This window comes from Pleurodeles waltl, chromosome 4_2 (assembly GCF_031143425.1).
Source record: "Pleurodeles waltl isolate 20211129_DDA chromosome 4_2, aPleWal1.hap1.20221129, whole genome shotgun sequence".
Lineage (NCBI taxonomy): Eukaryota > Metazoa > Chordata > Amphibia > Caudata > Salamandridae > Pleurodeles > Pleurodeles waltl.
Window position 1 is genome coordinate 6,224,526 of NC_090443.1, and position 17,555 is coordinate 6,242,080.

The window sequence follows — 17,555 nt, forward strand, 5'->3', positions numbered from 1 at the left end:
GAGAACAAGTTTGCGGGGTGCTGGAAATGCTGCCATTAATCATCCGGTTTCAATACCTCTTCACTGGCATGCTCCAGAGCTCGTCAGCCCAGTGGCTCAAGGGAGCCTTTTTACATAAACCTGAGAAGACGTTTGGTGGCATTTCAAGCAACCCCACAAAATATGCTGCTCTCTGCTGATGACGGGCGAAACCCAGAAACACGTGTCCAGAGATACACAGCACTTGCTGCACCTACTAAGGTGAAAGACTTTGATTACTTTTGATAATGTGAAATGAATCTGACTGCATTTACCAAGATGCATTGGGGCCAACTTTTTGCTGGAGTGTGAGGCAGTGTGCTCCCTTTTTTTTTGCACTGTGTTTGAATTGGGGGTTCAGTTTATCGGATTTACATTAGTTCTCTGAGAAATGCATGATGATTTTAAAATATATAATTCTTAGCGAGATAGTTAAGAAATGAAGTCACAGTTTGAATAATGTAGGGAGAGAGACAACAGCTGGTGTACAGCAGAGCAGTAAGAAAAAGGCGCAGTCGGCTGTGGATTAGAACCAGCACTGTGACTGGGCGGCCGTTCTCACTCCGCATCTTCCTCTCACCTTGGTGACCGCGGCGACTTCCTGACGGTCAGCGTGTTCCCTGCGTCATTGCCCACAGTGGAGAGAGACATTGTGGACTGGGAGTACACCTTACTGAGCTTGGAGCCTGTGTGACGAGAGAGAAACATCGAATGAGCATAGGCATAGAAAACAAACTGCCACCGTGGAGACTGAATAATATTAATGAGGGTAGGTGCGGAAAAAAGAGACCTAATAATACCACAGCGGTTAAGATGCGGTAACTGGGTTGAAATAGCCCGTCATTGCTTTATTATTTTCTAATCAATTACTTAACAACCCATTGCATTTCCAATCTAAACTGGAGATAAACAATTCCCCTAGTGTACTGAATTGTATATTTTATAAGGCTGAAGCTAGGGGGCATAGGCAGGGAGATCGCAAGAGGGAGTTAGCTAATGACATAAAACTGTTTTCAGGGGCGGCTACTTGCGAAGGAGAGTCGCCCCCTTGGCTAAGCCAGCAGCTGAAAAATAAAACGATTGTTCACAATCCTTTTATCTTTCAGCTGCTGCATTAGCCAGCACCATGTGCAGGAGGGGCGAGCTGGGCCACTGGAGGAGGGAATGGGGAGGGGGATTGGAGTGCACTAAGTGCGCATGAGTGTTTGGCCGGCTGTCTTATGCCGGCCAAACACTCATGCGCACTTAGGTTTCTGCAGCTCGGCTGTGTAAACAGCCAGGTTGGAGAAACTGCGGAGACTCCCATGCACTGTTTGAGCAGCAGAACAAGCTACTCGGACCAACTGTGGCACTGCTCTCCTGCTAGGCATAGCATGAGAGTGCCAGGATCGCATGGAAGCCTCTGCTGTTCTACTAGTGACTGCTGGGACACCATCAGAAGAGGAGCGCGAGGCATTAGTGTTGCGACAGGTACGTGTTTTTTGTATTATTCCCCCCCCACCTCTGTTCCGCCCCCTCTCCCCTTTAGATTTGTGGCAGCCACTGCTGTCTGTTTTTAAGCCTACTCGGGGAAGCATTTCAGAGAAGTGTCAGATACTAGAAGGGCCTGGAAAACTAATCACAGTTCAACTCATCTTCCATTGATTCAGATTCAAGCTCCTGATTCGACACTGTAGCAGGGCTCAGGGCAACACCCTGGCACTGTAGCGCACACCTTCACACACACTCTGACTATAGTTGGAGATCATGGTGAGTTAATAAAAAAGGGGCGGACTCCACTCACGCTCCAGTTCTACGGAGTGCTCATAAGCAAACAAGGCTCCATGAGTTTTTTTCCATGCGCCCGCAGCCAGCACAGCAGGGTCTCCCTCTGCCCAACACCACAGTGGCGATGAGGAGAAGCCAACCCCACGTCCTCATCTTTCTACTCCAGCCTACTCTCTCCTATGTCGCTCCAGGCTCAGACAAGCGTTGCCCCTCGTCTTCACATGAAGGGCACATGCGATGAGCTCCTCACTAACTTACCTTCTCCCACACAGCCTGTAACCCCCTGAGCATGCCTTGTCTGGCATAGAACGACCAACCTGATCTTCTAGGCCGGGCAGACTCGCAGCAGAGCACTCAGGCCGGTGGACACCACAGCTGCCATCACAGTTGCAGCCCCCATTCCTCAGAGCCACTGTCGCTTGGTTGTGCTGCCACCCAGGTGCTCGATTCTCTACTGTGAGTACAGTCTCCCCTGTCACCCGTGAATGGTCACTCCCCAGCCTGGCACACCTCCCCTGATTGACGCCCATGACAACTTATGCCAGCCCTCAACATGTGCGCAGATCACCAGGAGAATACAAAGACCACACCAATTCATCACACCCACATCCAAGCTCTGGAGCCATCATGCCAGTGGGGGAGCGTTCAACCCACCGCCCCCCTTCAGCAAGCTCAGTGACCCCGCCATCACACTCCCTGCTGACAAATGTGGGTGACTCGTCTCAACAACCACTTCAGCGCCACCAAGGAAACAGGCGGCAAAACAAAAAACACTCTTACTACACTGCGTGGGGGATAAGATCTTCAAACTGTTCCGAAACATTCCTGGCACTGATGAGGAAGCCATCACAACTGTCACAAAGCCTACTTTGACTCCCAGATGAATCCGGACTGCAAATGGTTCAAATTAAGACAAAGCTGCCAACAAGAGAGAGAATCTACTGATCTAATCTATGCTCATCTGCAGGAGCTGGCCAGCATATGCATAGAAGATGAGCTGCAGAAAAAAGTTCGCACCCTAATCATACAAGGCTGCCGGTTGGCCACACTCAGATGTCACATTATTTGCTGGCCCAATATGAAATCCTGGTGTTTGCCTGCTTTCACAAACTATCTAATGATCTAGCAGGGCAGATATAACTTGCCTTCCAGAAGCTCTCGGCCAGGCAGGAACCCAACCACTTGGCCCATCAAGACTCAAACAGCAGTTGCCATCTTGTAAAGGCCTCCATATCAACCTGTCCACTGTTACACTCAAGTAGGGGAAGCTCCTGAAGGATTAGTGCACATACTACAGACTCTCTCCCTCACCCCTCCCCAAGTGCCCGCCCAGGGATAAAACCTGCTCAGTGTGCCTTTGCCTCAACCACTTTGCCAAGGTCTGCCTTAGCAGACACTGACAATCCACAAGTTGAGGCAGTCACACACTACCCACAACCTGCTCAAAACAAGGTGAATTAGAGGAGGATGACATCTTACTTATATCCTACACCCCAACGCCGAGACAAACTACATCATTCATCGACACAGGTACCAAAGTAAATGTCGCCAGCCTATGACTATTCCATGTCCTGGACCTGCAACCCATCCTATGGCGTACAACAGAGTGACTATTTGCATATGGTAGCACCACTCCCGTCCCTTTAGCAGGAGTCCTCACTTGTGTTCCGTCTCACGGTGCGCACTCACACTAGGGAAAATTCTTCCTCTCCGCTGTGGACTCTGAAACACTCCTTAGCTGAGACACAGGTGAAAGACTGAAGCTTATTAACTCTAACCACGGCCCTTGCAGACCCCTCTGGTGAGATCCATCGCCTGATCCTTGACTTCCCTCGCCCATTCACCTGCTTGTGCCAATTGAATTGTCCCCCAATATCACTCCACATCAACCCCCTCAGTCCACCCTGCAGCACTCCAACCCGTTCCATCTCCATTCAGCGGTGGAGACAGAGCTACAAAAACTGGAAGTTGCAGGTGTTACTGAAAGAATCAGGCCTGACCCCAGGGGTATCCCCATAGGGGTAGTCAACAAACCCAAGCAGACGGCTGCATTTGTATTTGCAAAGGGGTCACCACCTCAATGAGGCAATTAAAAGAGAACAGCACACCTCCAAGATTAATGCTCTCATCACTGACATCCACAACTCCACGTGGTTCTCAAAACTATATCTGAACTCTGACTACCACTAACTCATGCTCCATGAGGACAGAAGGAATTATAGAACCATTTCCATGCATGTTTGCTTCTGCTGCTACCGAAGGCTCAAATTTGGAATATCATCAGAAGTGTAGGTCTTCCAAAATGCTATCAGGAACATCCTTGCAGGCCTCGAGGACATCAACATCAGCGATGACATCCTCATCTATGCACCCACCCTCAACAGCCATCATCGCTGCCAACATGCCACTTTCACCAGGATTGAGACAGCTGGCCTCGCCCTCAACTCTCAAAAAGCAAAATGCCAATTCTTCCACCTGGAGAGGGAGGTGCTTGGGTACATCTTTTCCAAGGACGAGAGTCAGAGTTGACCCATCCAAATGCCTTGACATAAGAGAGGCAGTCACACCCTTAACTGCAGTGGAAGTCAGGCAGCTTCCTCTTCCTCACTGTACTGCGTGAGGTTTATCCTCAGTTTGCTGATGATGGCAGGCCTGCTAAGACCTCACCAATGCGTAAATGCCATGGGTGTGGGGTCCTGTTGACAACAATGCATTGCAAGCAATCAAATGGGCACTCCTCCAAGACACAGATATGGCCTACTTCGATCCCACAAAAGAATAAGTGTTGGTGGTCGATGCCTGCCTCATTGGACTCTGAGCTGTCCTGATGCAGCATGCAGGAAACAATCACTAGGACCCGACCGCATATGCCAGAAAAAAAACTGATTGATTCTGAAAAGAACTACATGCACTTCAAAAAGGAAGCCCCCGCCATCAAGATGGTCTGCCTCCCCTTCCAGAAACAGATGTATGGCTGCCGAGCCATTACGGATGATAAGCCACTGATACCTCTTTTTGCGGGCACTGTGCCACACCCTCCGCTCTGAATCGAGAAGTGGGTTCTGCAGCTCCAGAATTACCAACTGACAGTGGGGTACAGACCAGGCTGTGGCAATCACGCTGACTAACTCTCCAGACATCCACAACAGGTGGCAAACAGCCAATCCAGCCCCTCATCCACAGCAGACGAAAAAGTCTACTGGTTGGCAGACTCGCTGGCCCCAAGACACTTACCCTCCAGGACATCACCGATGCCACTGCATCAGACTTGGCCATCCAAAGAGCTGGGGAGCTGCCACATCCGGAAAGAAGCATGACATCACTCAACATGACCTGTCTGCCATGAACTCGGCACCACACCACCAGGGATCCTCCTGAGTGGCCACTGAATAGTCATTCCTCCCTCGCTGCGAGTGACAATGCTAGCTTTGGTGCACGCAGAGCTCCACAAAAATCAAAGCATGGCTAAGGTAAAAGGCCTGGTTCCACTCCAAGGTTGACGACATGGTTGCACGATGCCACTAGGGCCAAACCAGCAAGCTGACAGAAACACCCTCCAGTTGCAATCAGCTAGAGTGACAGACACTGGTGCAACATCATTTTTGAAGTCTGACGGCCGCTACATGCTAGTCATCTCTGATGCCTATTCAAAATTCCCAGTCATAGAGGTTCTGCAGACAACCATGTTTGACCACACCAGCAAGTGTCTCAACAAAGTCTTCACAATGTTTTTGGGCCCAAATACCCTCAAGAGTGATAACGGGCCCCGTTCCATAATCATGACTTTAAGCAATATCTACATTTCTTAGCTATTGACCGCAAGAAGAACTGACACCCTGGTGGGGAGTTTCGGCTCCCCTTCAAAGCTTGTTCACTTCATGTAGTTGCCAGGAAGGGCATGATGGTGATCGACAAGAATACCTCAGACTGTCACAAGAAATGTGTCAGTTTTCACAAAGGGGCACCAGCCTACCACCTACAGCTCAGAACATCAAACCACTCACAGACACACACAACACAGGTGGACAGAGAAGAGAACCAGCTCCTGGAAACCGGTCACCCAGGCAACTACCAACTATGAAGAAGCCAGACCATAAGGAACACCCAAACCAATCAATGTGCGTCTACCAGCCAGGGTTCACCTGTACCATATCAGGGCCCCCGTTTCGAGACCAAAATGGCTTGTAAGGGTGGAGGGGGCGTGAGGGGGAGGTGGAGTGCGAGAGAGTGTGTGTGTGTGTGTGTTTTTTGGAGGAATGTAGCACAGCATAGGACCATGCCCTGGTGCAGTAGCACAAGCCCACAAGGATGTCCTAACCCCACGCTGGAGGTCAGGGTTGAGTTAATAAAAAGGAGTGAACCTCGCCGTTGGGCCAACTGTGCAGAGTGTTCATAGGCAGAGAAGCCTCTATGTGGTTCCCCCCCCCCCCCCCACACCTGCAGGCAGAGCAGCAGGGCCTCCCTCCACCCACCACCACAGAAACTTCTATCTCTCACAGTGAATTCACTCTCAACATATATGTCAATAGACCCTGGTCAGGTGGGAGACTCCTGGTTTTTTTTAAGCACAGCATCGCTTTATCTTAACTGTCTCCCGTCTTAAATTGCCTTTGATTCAATAGAAGACAATGGGTAAAAATAGTGTCTACCTGATTGTTTTTTAAACCTCCCCCTCTTATTTTCTCAAATGTTGGCATGTATCACCCACCTTCACACACACACTACCAGCTCAAGATGAAAGTTAATCCACTGTTGCCTCAACCTTTGAGTTAACAGGTGATCACTCTACAAAGAAAGACTGTGGATGGCCATGCTTCAAGAGACCATCTCTTCACACTCCTTTAAGTGATGTCTTTGACCTGGAAGGAATTGCCAATGGCCCTAAGTCGGGGCAGCCCACACTGTCCCAGAATGGTCTAAGCAATTTCTGAACTGGTTTTATAAGCACATCAGGACGCAGATCATGTGCTGCTATTGACGAAACCAATCTTTTTATAATTTGAACCTAGAATTCGGAATCCTTTGCTGTGCCTCTGGCACCATGACAATAATGCATACAAAGACCACTTATATTATGCCAATGGGGGGGCAAAAGGATGCTCTGCAGCATTCGTACTGACACACATCTTAAATAAACAAATATGACATTCAGAAACGGTGGTAGTCACTGCTAGGACAATACTTCACATTCTGGTAGATAAAGGGGTGCAGTCAGTGCCCTCTGCACAAATGCTGGGTGACCTTTGGCAACTTTCATCCAACCCATCTTGTCTTCTCAACCACCTCCAAACTGTGACTTAGCCATGCATGGGATGAGACTCCACCTTTCAATTGGCGTACTGGTCTGCAGGGCAAGTGATTACATGTCCTGAATCAGAAAGGCAGGCAGGACAGAGAGACTACTTACCAACGTTTAAGAGATGCCTACCTATCTTGTAATGTAGAATGCCTTGCAGGTCAGTCAGCCTCTGCATCTCAATTATCTAGAAGCATTGTCCAGCCCTGGGCCTAGAGTAACTCAGGATCTTACCTAGTAAGTTCCTGACAGGGCTGCGGGAGATCACAGAGTCATCCCGGAACACTGTCTTGGGCCTTCCCTTCTTCACAGCACGCACGGTGGTGGGTTTCTGCCGCAAGACCTTGTCCAGATCCTCCATAATCTTGAGCTGCTGTCGACGCATGTGCTCCTGGCGGGTGAAGTCGCCACGGCGCGCACCAACTTCCTCTTCCTTTGGCTTCTCTTCCTCCTGCTGCTGTCTGTGGAGCAGAGGCAAAGAGTGAGGTCCTGAGTGACTGGGTCTGCATGCACTCTCGATAGGGCCAGATGTGAGACTGTCAACAGAACATAGGTTAAGAAATTACAAGATATTAAGACAGACTGGTGAACCCCAAAATGCCAGTGAGTGTGGATTGCCCAGACTTCACTGGCTCTGTTCTAGAACACCTAACCCTTTAGAAGGATTTTTTTATCCAAAGTCTCTTTAACAGCTCCTTCATCTCTGCATACACCCAAACATGGGCTCATACTTTGCCTCCTCCTCCTTCTTCAGCTCCTTTTCAGCTTCCAACCACTGCTTCCTCTTCCGTGCCTCCTCCGCACGCTTCTGCTGTCTCTCAAGAAGGAAGGCTCGTTTCTGCGCCATCTCATCCTCCGGCTTCCGTTCATCCTGCTGGAGAGAAAAAAAGCATTTGCAGCTGAATGTTACATGAGGTGAGATTGATATTATTAAATGGAACACGTAGCACAATACAAAAATCCATAATAAATCAAATAATAAATGGTGACATCAATTAAGTCGAGAAAAGTCAATATTATTGTTGGAAAATGGGTTATTGGTAGGGCAGGTAGGTACCTACACCTAGCAACAAGCCACTAACCTCCACATAGGTACAGTTAGGTCTCAGTAAATTAATCCCAGCTCAACCCTTGGTAGCTTGGCAACGAGCGTCAAGGCTTAACTTAGGAGACAAAGTGTAAAGCATTCAAATATCACAAAACAGTAATTAAATAAAACACAGGAAACAGTTTAAAAATCCAAAACCAATTTATAAAAATAGTTTATATTTTTATCTTTAAAATGACACAAAAACGATTAAAATCGCTTCAGGGGAACCGGAGATATGAATTTTTAAAGAATTATTACTTTTCTAGCGCTTAGAAGCAAAAAGCGCCAATCGGGTCATCTGGTTGCACCTCGACCGGGGCAAAGTCAAACTTTCAGGCCGACCGCGATGGAGCCCTGCTCGGCTACAGGTCGCAGGAGGCCTCGGTTAAAAAGTTACCTTCTGACTTAGTCTTTATTTTGAAGTTTTTCTTCACCGGGACGAACCTGGCAGTTGAATCCGACCTCCTGGAGCCCTTGTCCGGATACGCGATGTGGGTTTCCTCGGTGGAGACTTTTACCTTCGGACTTAGTCGTTTTTTCGAGATGAAAATCTTTCGACCGGGGTAAACCTGGATCTTGATCCGACGTCCATGGAGCCCTTCTCGGATACGATGGCTGGGAGGTCCCGGTCAACTTTTTACGTTCGGACTTAGTCTCTTTTTTGGATGTTTTTCTTTACCGGGACGAACCACGAAGTCAGGCCGGGTCGCGGTTGAGGCAAGCCGGCTAGAATTTCCACGGCGGGTCGGTCCCTCTCTGGAGCTTTTTTCCAAAAATTCTCAAATCTTTTCCAAACTTCTGGGGCTTCACCCAGATGTTCTTTTAAGGTTCTTTTGGGGTCCACAGCTCACCCCAAGGGTCCAGAAGTTCTGTGATGGTCCTTGGGGGGTGCAGACTTAAACTCCCAGAATGCACCTGGCGCAAACTCCTTTTTGGCCACTGGACAGTGGTCAGCTGGTCGCTTTCTTCAGGAGTTGGTGCAGGGGACTCTGGTTAGCAATTTTTCACCTGTAGCAAACAGGGAGTCCCTCCTTGAACCAGTTGAAGCCAGGCAAAGTCCTTCTTGTGGTGAAGCCCAAGTGTGCAGCTGGTGCAGTCCTTCTGAGTGCAGGGTCCAGGTGCAGGCCAGGGGTCCAGCAGGGCAGTCCTTCTTCTTCTTTAGTTCCTTTCTTGTTGAATTCTGGAGGGGATCTGAGGCGTGGGTGCAGGTCTGCCAGTTTTATCCTTGCTCCTGGGTGAAAAGCAGGGGGGGCCCTGGTTCTCCAATCAGGGACAGGGTCGTCCCCCTGTGATGACCACTTCCTGGGAAGTGTGGCAAAAATCCATCCCAGAAGGCAACAGTCTCCAAAAATCCAACATGGATGAATCTGATTTTTGGAGGTTACATCTGGCTGAGCCCACCCACTGGTGTGGCTAAAAATCATAAACACACCCCTCTCCTGCCCTCTCCTAATCTAATCAAGGGGGCACCTAATTGTCTGGGGTTGCAGGATGTGGGGGTGTTGCTGGGTGCTGCAAATGTCCTTCTCTGCCTTTGAAGACCAGTTTGGCAGCCCTCCCCCTTCCTGCCTCACCATCTGCTGAGGGGAGATTCTCTCCCCCAAGCACATTCCTTTGTGTGAAGCCTGGCCACTTCACACCTCATCAAGGCAGCCTGGCAGAAGCTGCTGCAGGCTGGCCAATCAGAGCACAGCAGCAAAAACAATGCAGAGCTGAAATTGGCAACTTTTTAGGTAAAGTCTAAACTTTTTACCTGAACTAGTTATATTAAATCCAACAACTGGAAGTTGTAGGGTTTATTACAACAATTAATTTGATACCAAATTCTTGGTATGCAACATTTAAGGAGACTTTAAAATTTAAAATAAAGTCTGCCCATTCTAGCCTATGAAGGCCATTTACTTCAATGAGGGAAAAACAAATTTGGCTGTTTTTACCTCACCAGGGCTTATAAATCTATTTTTATAAAGTCCCTGCTTATAGTTACATGGCACCCAGCCCTAGGGGCACATAGGGCACACCTTAGGGGTGACTTATATGTAAAAATAAGGTAGTTTAAGACTTTGGAAGTACCTTTAATTCCAAAGTCGAATTTGCATATAACTTTAATTTAAAAGCAGCCAGCAAGGCAGGCTTGCTTTTAAAATGACACTGGGCACCTCAGCAATGCACCTAGGTGTGCACCACCTATGCTGTGGTCCCTAAACCTACATGCCCTACCATATACTAGGGACTTATAGGTAGGTTAACTTAGCCACTTATAATTAGCCTAATTTGCATATCCATTTTACACAGAGCACAGGCCCTGGGACTGGTTAGCAGTACCCAGGGCACCTTTAAAGTCAGGAAAAAACAAGCAAAAAGTGGAAAATGGGGGCAAAAAGTTATGGGGCCTCTGCAATCAGCCCTGTTTTCTCACAATTATCCAGTACAATTAAATTTACACAAACAGAACTTTAACCCAGCCACCTTTAAAAATAATCATAAAAGGAACTTTGGACCTGCAAAGAACCATCACAGCAGCGATCTGCCACTGTAGTGAATGCAACAACCATTTCCTGTAACGTGGCCAACACAGTCATTTACTGCTCGTCATTAGGTGATGAAATAAAACATTGCTCAAAGATGATGTTAATCTTGTATTGTTATCCAAACCAGACAGTCAAGAACGTCCACCACTGTGGATGATCCACATCTGAAACCAATATGTAAAGGAGGATGAAACATTTTTTTTTTAGGATGTCTTCATAGAACGTGGAGAACAAAAATGTGTTCTTCAAATTACAGGTGGACTATGAACACGACTTCTACAAAGAGCAAGGCATATCCATCAAACGGATATGGCTAATGACCAATACCATCATATACAAATTTCTGTGCCACATAATCCAGCGGCTTCGAAATCAATAAATAGCTACCCAGAAAGAAAGAAAACCTCAGACATTTTTTAAAGTTTAAAGAAGGCTGTTGATCCGAAGTACTTAAAGAATCCCCAAAACCTAGAGAGGCCCCTAAGGATTTTCATTCAAGGATCTAAAACAATGATTAGATGTCAGCTAGTTACAGCATGCAAAAGGAGATCCTGCACTCACGTAGAGGACCTAATGGCTTGTGTGTCTACATGTGGAAGTGGCCGTGGAAGAGAGCAGGCAGTGATCACTCACGTGCAACGGTGTAATTTAGGACTGTCCAGGCAGTAGTCTAACAGATTGTTGCTTTCACTGAAATGTTCCCTAGAAAGTAACGAATAACTACTTACACAGCTCCTCTTTTTACAATACAGGGTAGGAAAAGAGGATGACGGAACTTACACATGCATGCATTTCAAGCTTTACAGCCCCGGAGCCAGTTAACAGTAGGGGATGTTGTCCTTTACGCTCCTTATTTTCCCTCGTATCCAGCTCAACCCCATATGTACTAAGTGTATAGTCAGAACCTGCAGCCAGTGACGCTGCCTCTCCATTTCTTGGGGTGGACTCGTGGATATTGTAAAGTCCTACTACATCATGAGCACAGTAGGAGACTCAAACCTTCTGATAAATGTCTTATGTTTCAACAATTCCATTTCTTTATCAGTCTCTCAATTTCAGTTAGAACATTGTCAATTTGGCACAATTTTCTAACAATAAAGCCATTGTGCAGATTTCTGTACTAGACATCATAGGCCCTCCCTGTTATGAAAGGGTCTAAATGATTGTCATGTCTCTTAGCTTTTGGTAAAAAGTGCTCTACCAGTTAATGCATACTCGTTGTTGAGACTCCAGGTCACTGACATATCCTCCGCTGATCTTGAAAGCACAAACGAATGGAGAGCCAATTGCCCTTCTTGCTTCAATACGTAGGATTCCATGATTGACTTACAGACGACTGATACTAGAGAATTTCCTGGCTGAGGGAACGGGCTACAAAAGGAAATGGACGTCTAGCTCTCAATAGCAGAATAAAGCATCTTTGCCATGTGAAACTGCTTCAAAAAATACATGGAACCTCGACCAGGCTTTAGGGATTCAAGAGATGTTGTAGTGTTACCTCAAAATCTCAGGTAAGTGGTGGAAAAGAGGGTAGGCAGATCAGGAAACGTGCAGTCCAATCAACAGCGCATAGTATAGGGATCAATGACTAATATTAGACCTAGTAGATATAGAGGTGAAGTCTTCATGGGGCAGTGCTGGAGAAAAAAAAAAAAAAAGATCTCTGCGAAACAAAAACATAAGATAACCGGGAAGGTCATTTCGCTGAGTGCCCCTTACAAAATGAACTGAAAACTGCAAATCACAGAGGAAGAAATACAATGCATCCAAACTTTTAAGCATGCTAGATTGTATACTGCTACTGTTATACTCAGGTAAACAAGACAGTTAAACAATAAAAGGAAACCCATACAGAAATGCAAATAATTGAACGAAGAGACTCGTGACAATTAAGCATGGAGGAAACTTGAGCACTCCATGTCAAAATATAGGTACCTGTGTATTAGTATTTCTGTAGCACACACCTAGTTCGAGAGCGAAACAGAAACTGGGGCCAAACTTTTTGTGGTGAAAATGGCTAAAATATTGCAGAAAAGCATCTGGATAAAGAGCAAAGCCTAAAGGAAAGATACCCCATGAAATAATCAAAAATAAATGAAAATTATCTACATCATCTGAGGGAAGAATTCATTGAAGAAGCCCTTTTGACGTGTGCCGAAGACTAGTCTCTAGAAAAGCTCAAAATTAAGGAGACTGTTTTTGGAAATGCTTCTGAATAATGTGCTTTTAAGATCTGCTTTGGCAGCACAGCTGTAGCCAGACCATGTGTATGCAATAGACCAAGAGCTTCAAGAAGCACATCCCAGAGAGGGGCTTTGGTTCCACCACATGATGTTCACCATTCATACAGAATTTGATTGGGCAGAAGTTATACACTTACTCCTAAAGAGCATTTGTTGCACTCCCACTGCTCCTAAGGGATTTTCTCTAAACATGGTCATTGCGTTAATACACAGTGACGCAATGGCTTGTTTCAACTTGTGATTACTATCTTGTCAATGTGGTTTATTTTCATATTATCAGTTATACTTTCTAGTGTACATCATGGAATATTCATCCACAAAAAATGGTCTGATTTAGTGATTGTTGTGCCACAAGGGGGTAGATTACCACTCTGGCCAATGACTATTGCAGATCCAAAGAGTATTCTTTTTAGGATGCATTGGCCCTCACCCACCAAGGTTGCAAGCTTCATCACTGGGTTGTGCAACACCCAATGGGCTCCGAACTGGTAGGGGCTGGACGGCAAGAAACATGTTGACCACAATTGAATGTAGACTAAAAGTGGGCTAACTAACAAATTAACAGGGACAGCCAAGCCACGGATCTGTCTCAGACCTTGGAGCCCTTGCACGAACCAAGCCCTGAAAATATTTGCTATGTAAATCATACAACAAACATCAAGTATCCTAAAGTCTCTTCAGAATTCAAAAGAACATTTAACATGTGGACGCTTTGACAATAATAAGACACATTATAGCACTGCACCGAGAAGCACTTATTAAAAGTGATAGTTCTGTGCAACTGGTAGTCTGAACTCACCTTTTTGAAAATGCATTCATAAACGAAAATGAAGGGAAAAAAAAGTTCGGTCAAATAAAATATATTTGCCTAAGATCCCACAATTTAAGGGGGGAAGCCGGGATTTATCCAGATTTTCTGGTTTCACTTTGTAAAAATCAGAGGGACCTAAATATCTATTTGTCTTTCCTTATGTTGTTTATAACTCTTAGTTCATTTTTCTGCAGTTTTTGAATACAGCACAAACTTGACCTGAAGGCAAAGTGTGTTTTACATATGCACCAGTTACATTACAAGCCACTTGCATTGTTTACAGGCATAGGGAGATAAAGTGATTTGCCCAGAATAACAGGATGTTGAGCCGATGCAGAGACTCGAGTCTGGACCCCTACTTCCACACTCTTTAGCTCTGACCTCAATGCCAGATACTGGGTGGAGGGAGGGAGGCAGCCAGAAGCCACATGAAAGCGAGGTCCGTTATGGACTCGAGGTTCCAACAGGGCCTTGAGCTGAGCCAGGCTTTGGGCTTGAGCTTGCAGCCACCCTTACTGTACTGTACCTGACTGTATAACTATCAGGTGACTAGTCCCTGCCAAGTCTCACCTTTATTTTATTAAATCTTATTTTGGTAAAGGAACAAGATAGTTAAAAGTACTACCAATACCTTTACCACAATCAATTTTACATATGAATCAAATGGTAACCGATATAAATAAATTAAAAATCACAAAAAAATCAAAAAAAAATCAGGGGACTTGGAGGAGATCTCCAAATAAAGAGCTCCATTTGAAGCAAGCTGGGTACTGCACTCCTCACCCAAAGTGGAGTAAGACCCAAAGAAGTACTGAACAACAAGTGTTGGAAGACAAAGCTAGGATAATTAATGAGAAATCGGGAGGTCGGATTTACCTAAATGGCACAGTTAGCAGAACTGACATCACACCCACATGACACACCAACACTACCATCCCGACAGCATAAGTTATTTACCTCTTATCTGATCATTTGCCCTTCAACAGGCTCCTTTGTGATAATACAGGACCCGAACAAAGGCAAGAGTGGTATAAAAAAAACAACAAAAACACACACAATAAGTGCTCTTACCTTGAAGAAGAATCCAACGCCACTTCTCTGTCCTGGTCCAGATTCATCTGCTATAGACTCCTCCAGGGAATCATCTCCTTCTCCCCCAGAGTCCTCAGAAAGCCGCAGAGCAGAGAGCGGGATCTCAATCAAGTTGTTCCTCTTTGTGCCAGGTGATGACACCTCACTGCTCATGCCATCCCCAGAGGTGCTGGAGCTCTGGGGCAACACAGATGCAACAGGACGCCGGTAGCCAACACGGTCCATGCAATATTCCCCGTTAGAGTAGGTGTCACCAAAGTCAGACTCTGCCCCATCAGCAATGCTAGCCAAGTCAGCGTACTCATCATCAGAAAAGAGCAGAGACGACCTGGTCTGGACAGGGACTTTACTAGGTGAGAACTTGCGCAAGCGGGGCATGTTGTCAACATTGTTTGGTGGGGTCAAAACTCGTGTAAGGGGTGGGATCTTCAGTTCCACTGGCCTGTTGTGCTTTGGACTCTTGGGGAGCGTAGGAGGTGGTGGTTTCTTGGCGACTGGTGCTGGAGATTTTGGATGTGGAGCAGTAGTTCTTCTGGATGGGGAAGGTGACGGGGAGGAAGAAGACAGCTCAACTGATCTAGGAGGCACAAACTCCCGGCTAGGGCGATGTACTGGGGTCTTGGGAGAGGAGGCAGGAATGACCCAAGCTTTGGTCTTCTCCTGATGCATCAGCTTCTGCTGCTGATCAGAGAGCCGCTGCATGTCCATCTGGAGAGAGTTCAATGCCGTATTGAGTTTGGCGACTGCTCGGTTGTAGTCACCCAAGTTATCATCCAACCCACCCTTTGTGATTTCTGGTGAGAAGGTGACCTGCTTGTCACTGCGACCTTTACTTGGAGTCTCTATGTTGTTGTTTTCTTCAGGCTTATGTTCCTTCACCAGCCTGTCCTGTGGGCAGGGGCTTGGCATGATCTCCTCATCCTCTATCCTAGACAGTCTTTGTTCCAAAGTTGCTTTCTTTTCATCCTCGTCAACATCCACATCTTCTGGATCTACCTCCCCATCAAGCCCGTCTTTCTTTTTGAGCTGCAAGAAGGCACTTTTACCCAATCGCTGTCGGTGTTTGGTGAAAATGGCCTCGATTCGCTTCTTCTGCGCCTCAATGGCTCGTCTCTTCTCCTCTAGTCGAGCACCAAGCTGATTCATCTCAGAGTTCAGAGCTGGGCTCTTACTTGGGCTCTCTTCTGCTTTCTGAGCCCAGGTGGTAGTTGCTGGGATCGCAATTGGCTCAGAGGTGGCTTTGGGAGAGCCGCTGTTTCCACTGGGCTTCACATCAGTGGCCAACTTTTTCTTCCGTTCAGCGAAGTTGGTCATTTTCACCCCAGAACTAGAGGAGGTCGAGCTGTCAGGCTGAGAGCTCAAGGAACTTTGACAGGAGGTGCAGTCATCTTTCCCACCTGGATCTTTCTCTAGGGGTGGCCGTGGGCTATCCTCCATGTCAGAGTCTAGGCTGTTATCCCTCAGGACAGAATCATCATCTCGTGACATTCGATGAGCTTCTGGCACGGATTGTCCATTAGTTGGTCCATTATGAAGTCTGTAGACACCAGCATTGGGCAACTCTTGGGCCTCTCCATGTGCGTGCCCTTCAATATGAGAGTGCCGTGGTGATCGGGGCTGGACATTCCCTTCATTCTTTTCAGGTGTATGGAGGTAGAAGCCGTCAGCAGCTCCCTCTGGATGAAGCCGTGGTTCTAGTCGTTCTGAGCTGTGGATTATCTGCAGGGCCTCCTCAATGGTGGGCAGCTCAGAGTGATTTAGACCATCCACTGGGCCATTCTCCAGAAGTGCTCCTGTGGCTTCCACATCTTTACCCCCCATCTTATTGGACAACTGCATCTTCCGGATAGCCCGAGGATTTGTCACATGGCCATTAGCATTAGGCCGGGAATCATCTCTGGCCATGTACACGGGAACATCCTCTGGTGGTGTAAATGTGCTTCTACTTGTGCGTTTAGGAGCAGTGTATGCATGTGGAGCCAAGCTGTCTGAGCTGACCGACCTCATCATAGAAACTGGATTCCCCATTACAATGTCCACATCACTGTCAAGTCCAAAGGGAATGCTGAAGGAGACCGCTTGTGACAGGGGGTGGCTGTGAAAGAGATAAAGGCCAAAGGTGAGCAAAACATACGGATGTGTAATTTTCTAAATGAGAATCAGATGTTCATTTTAAGTCTGAACTGGATTCTACAAGTTGTAGATGCCCAGTGTACAACGGGTGTGAAACACTGTAAATATTCTCTCTAAAGTTAGAGACAATACCTGGGCCGATTTTAAAAATCTTGTAAGACGTGGGGTCTGCTGTGCTCTACAAGTGGCTCTACTCTGAAGGATGAGAGAGGACTGCAGGTCTCTTCTTATGGTTATCGAATACCGAGGTGCTGATCTGAACTGCCACCTCAGATTGTCACTGAAAAGGTTTTTTATGACTACAGGAGTTACTGCCATTAGTTTCATTTTGCAATGCTTATGTTCTGCTTCCTTTATTAGTAACTTCTTGATCAATGAAAGGACACAGCACAAATCAGCTTTGTACAGTGCTTATGAAGATTGCAAACACCAAGAGCACAAACTGGCGTCACCTTGAGAGCACTGCTTGCACAACACACTGCAGTCAGTCTGGTTGCTTTATAATAACAGTAACTTTTGTGTTGTGCTTCATACCACACTTTCGAGGCACTGTAAATAACAGTACTCAATTTAG

General features: G+C 46.7%; 1 protein-coding gene across 4 annotated transcripts in view; it reads right to left on the reverse strand.

Moving 5' to 3' along the window:
• The window catches only part of CAMSAP3 (calmodulin regulated spectrin associated protein family member 3), a 220,901-nt gene that overhangs the window by 25,729 nt on the left and 177,617 nt on the right, over nucleotides 1-17,555 (reverse strand). For 3 of the 4 annotated variants that reach the window (XM_069230368.1, XM_069230365.1, XM_069230367.1), the window contains 4 exons: nucleotides 14,828-16,943; nucleotides 7,813-7,955; nucleotides 7,316-7,542; nucleotides 599-704 (listed from right to left, as the gene is read on the reverse strand). In XM_069230368.1, coding sequence (XP_069086469.1) covers nucleotides 599-704; nucleotides 7,316-7,542; nucleotides 7,813-7,955; nucleotides 14,828-16,943 — 2,592 coding nt within the window. The remainder of the gene's footprint in view (nucleotides 1-598; nucleotides 705-7,315; nucleotides 7,543-7,812; nucleotides 7,956-14,827; nucleotides 16,944-17,555) is intronic. The other variant, XM_069230366.1, reaches the window with a different exon arrangement.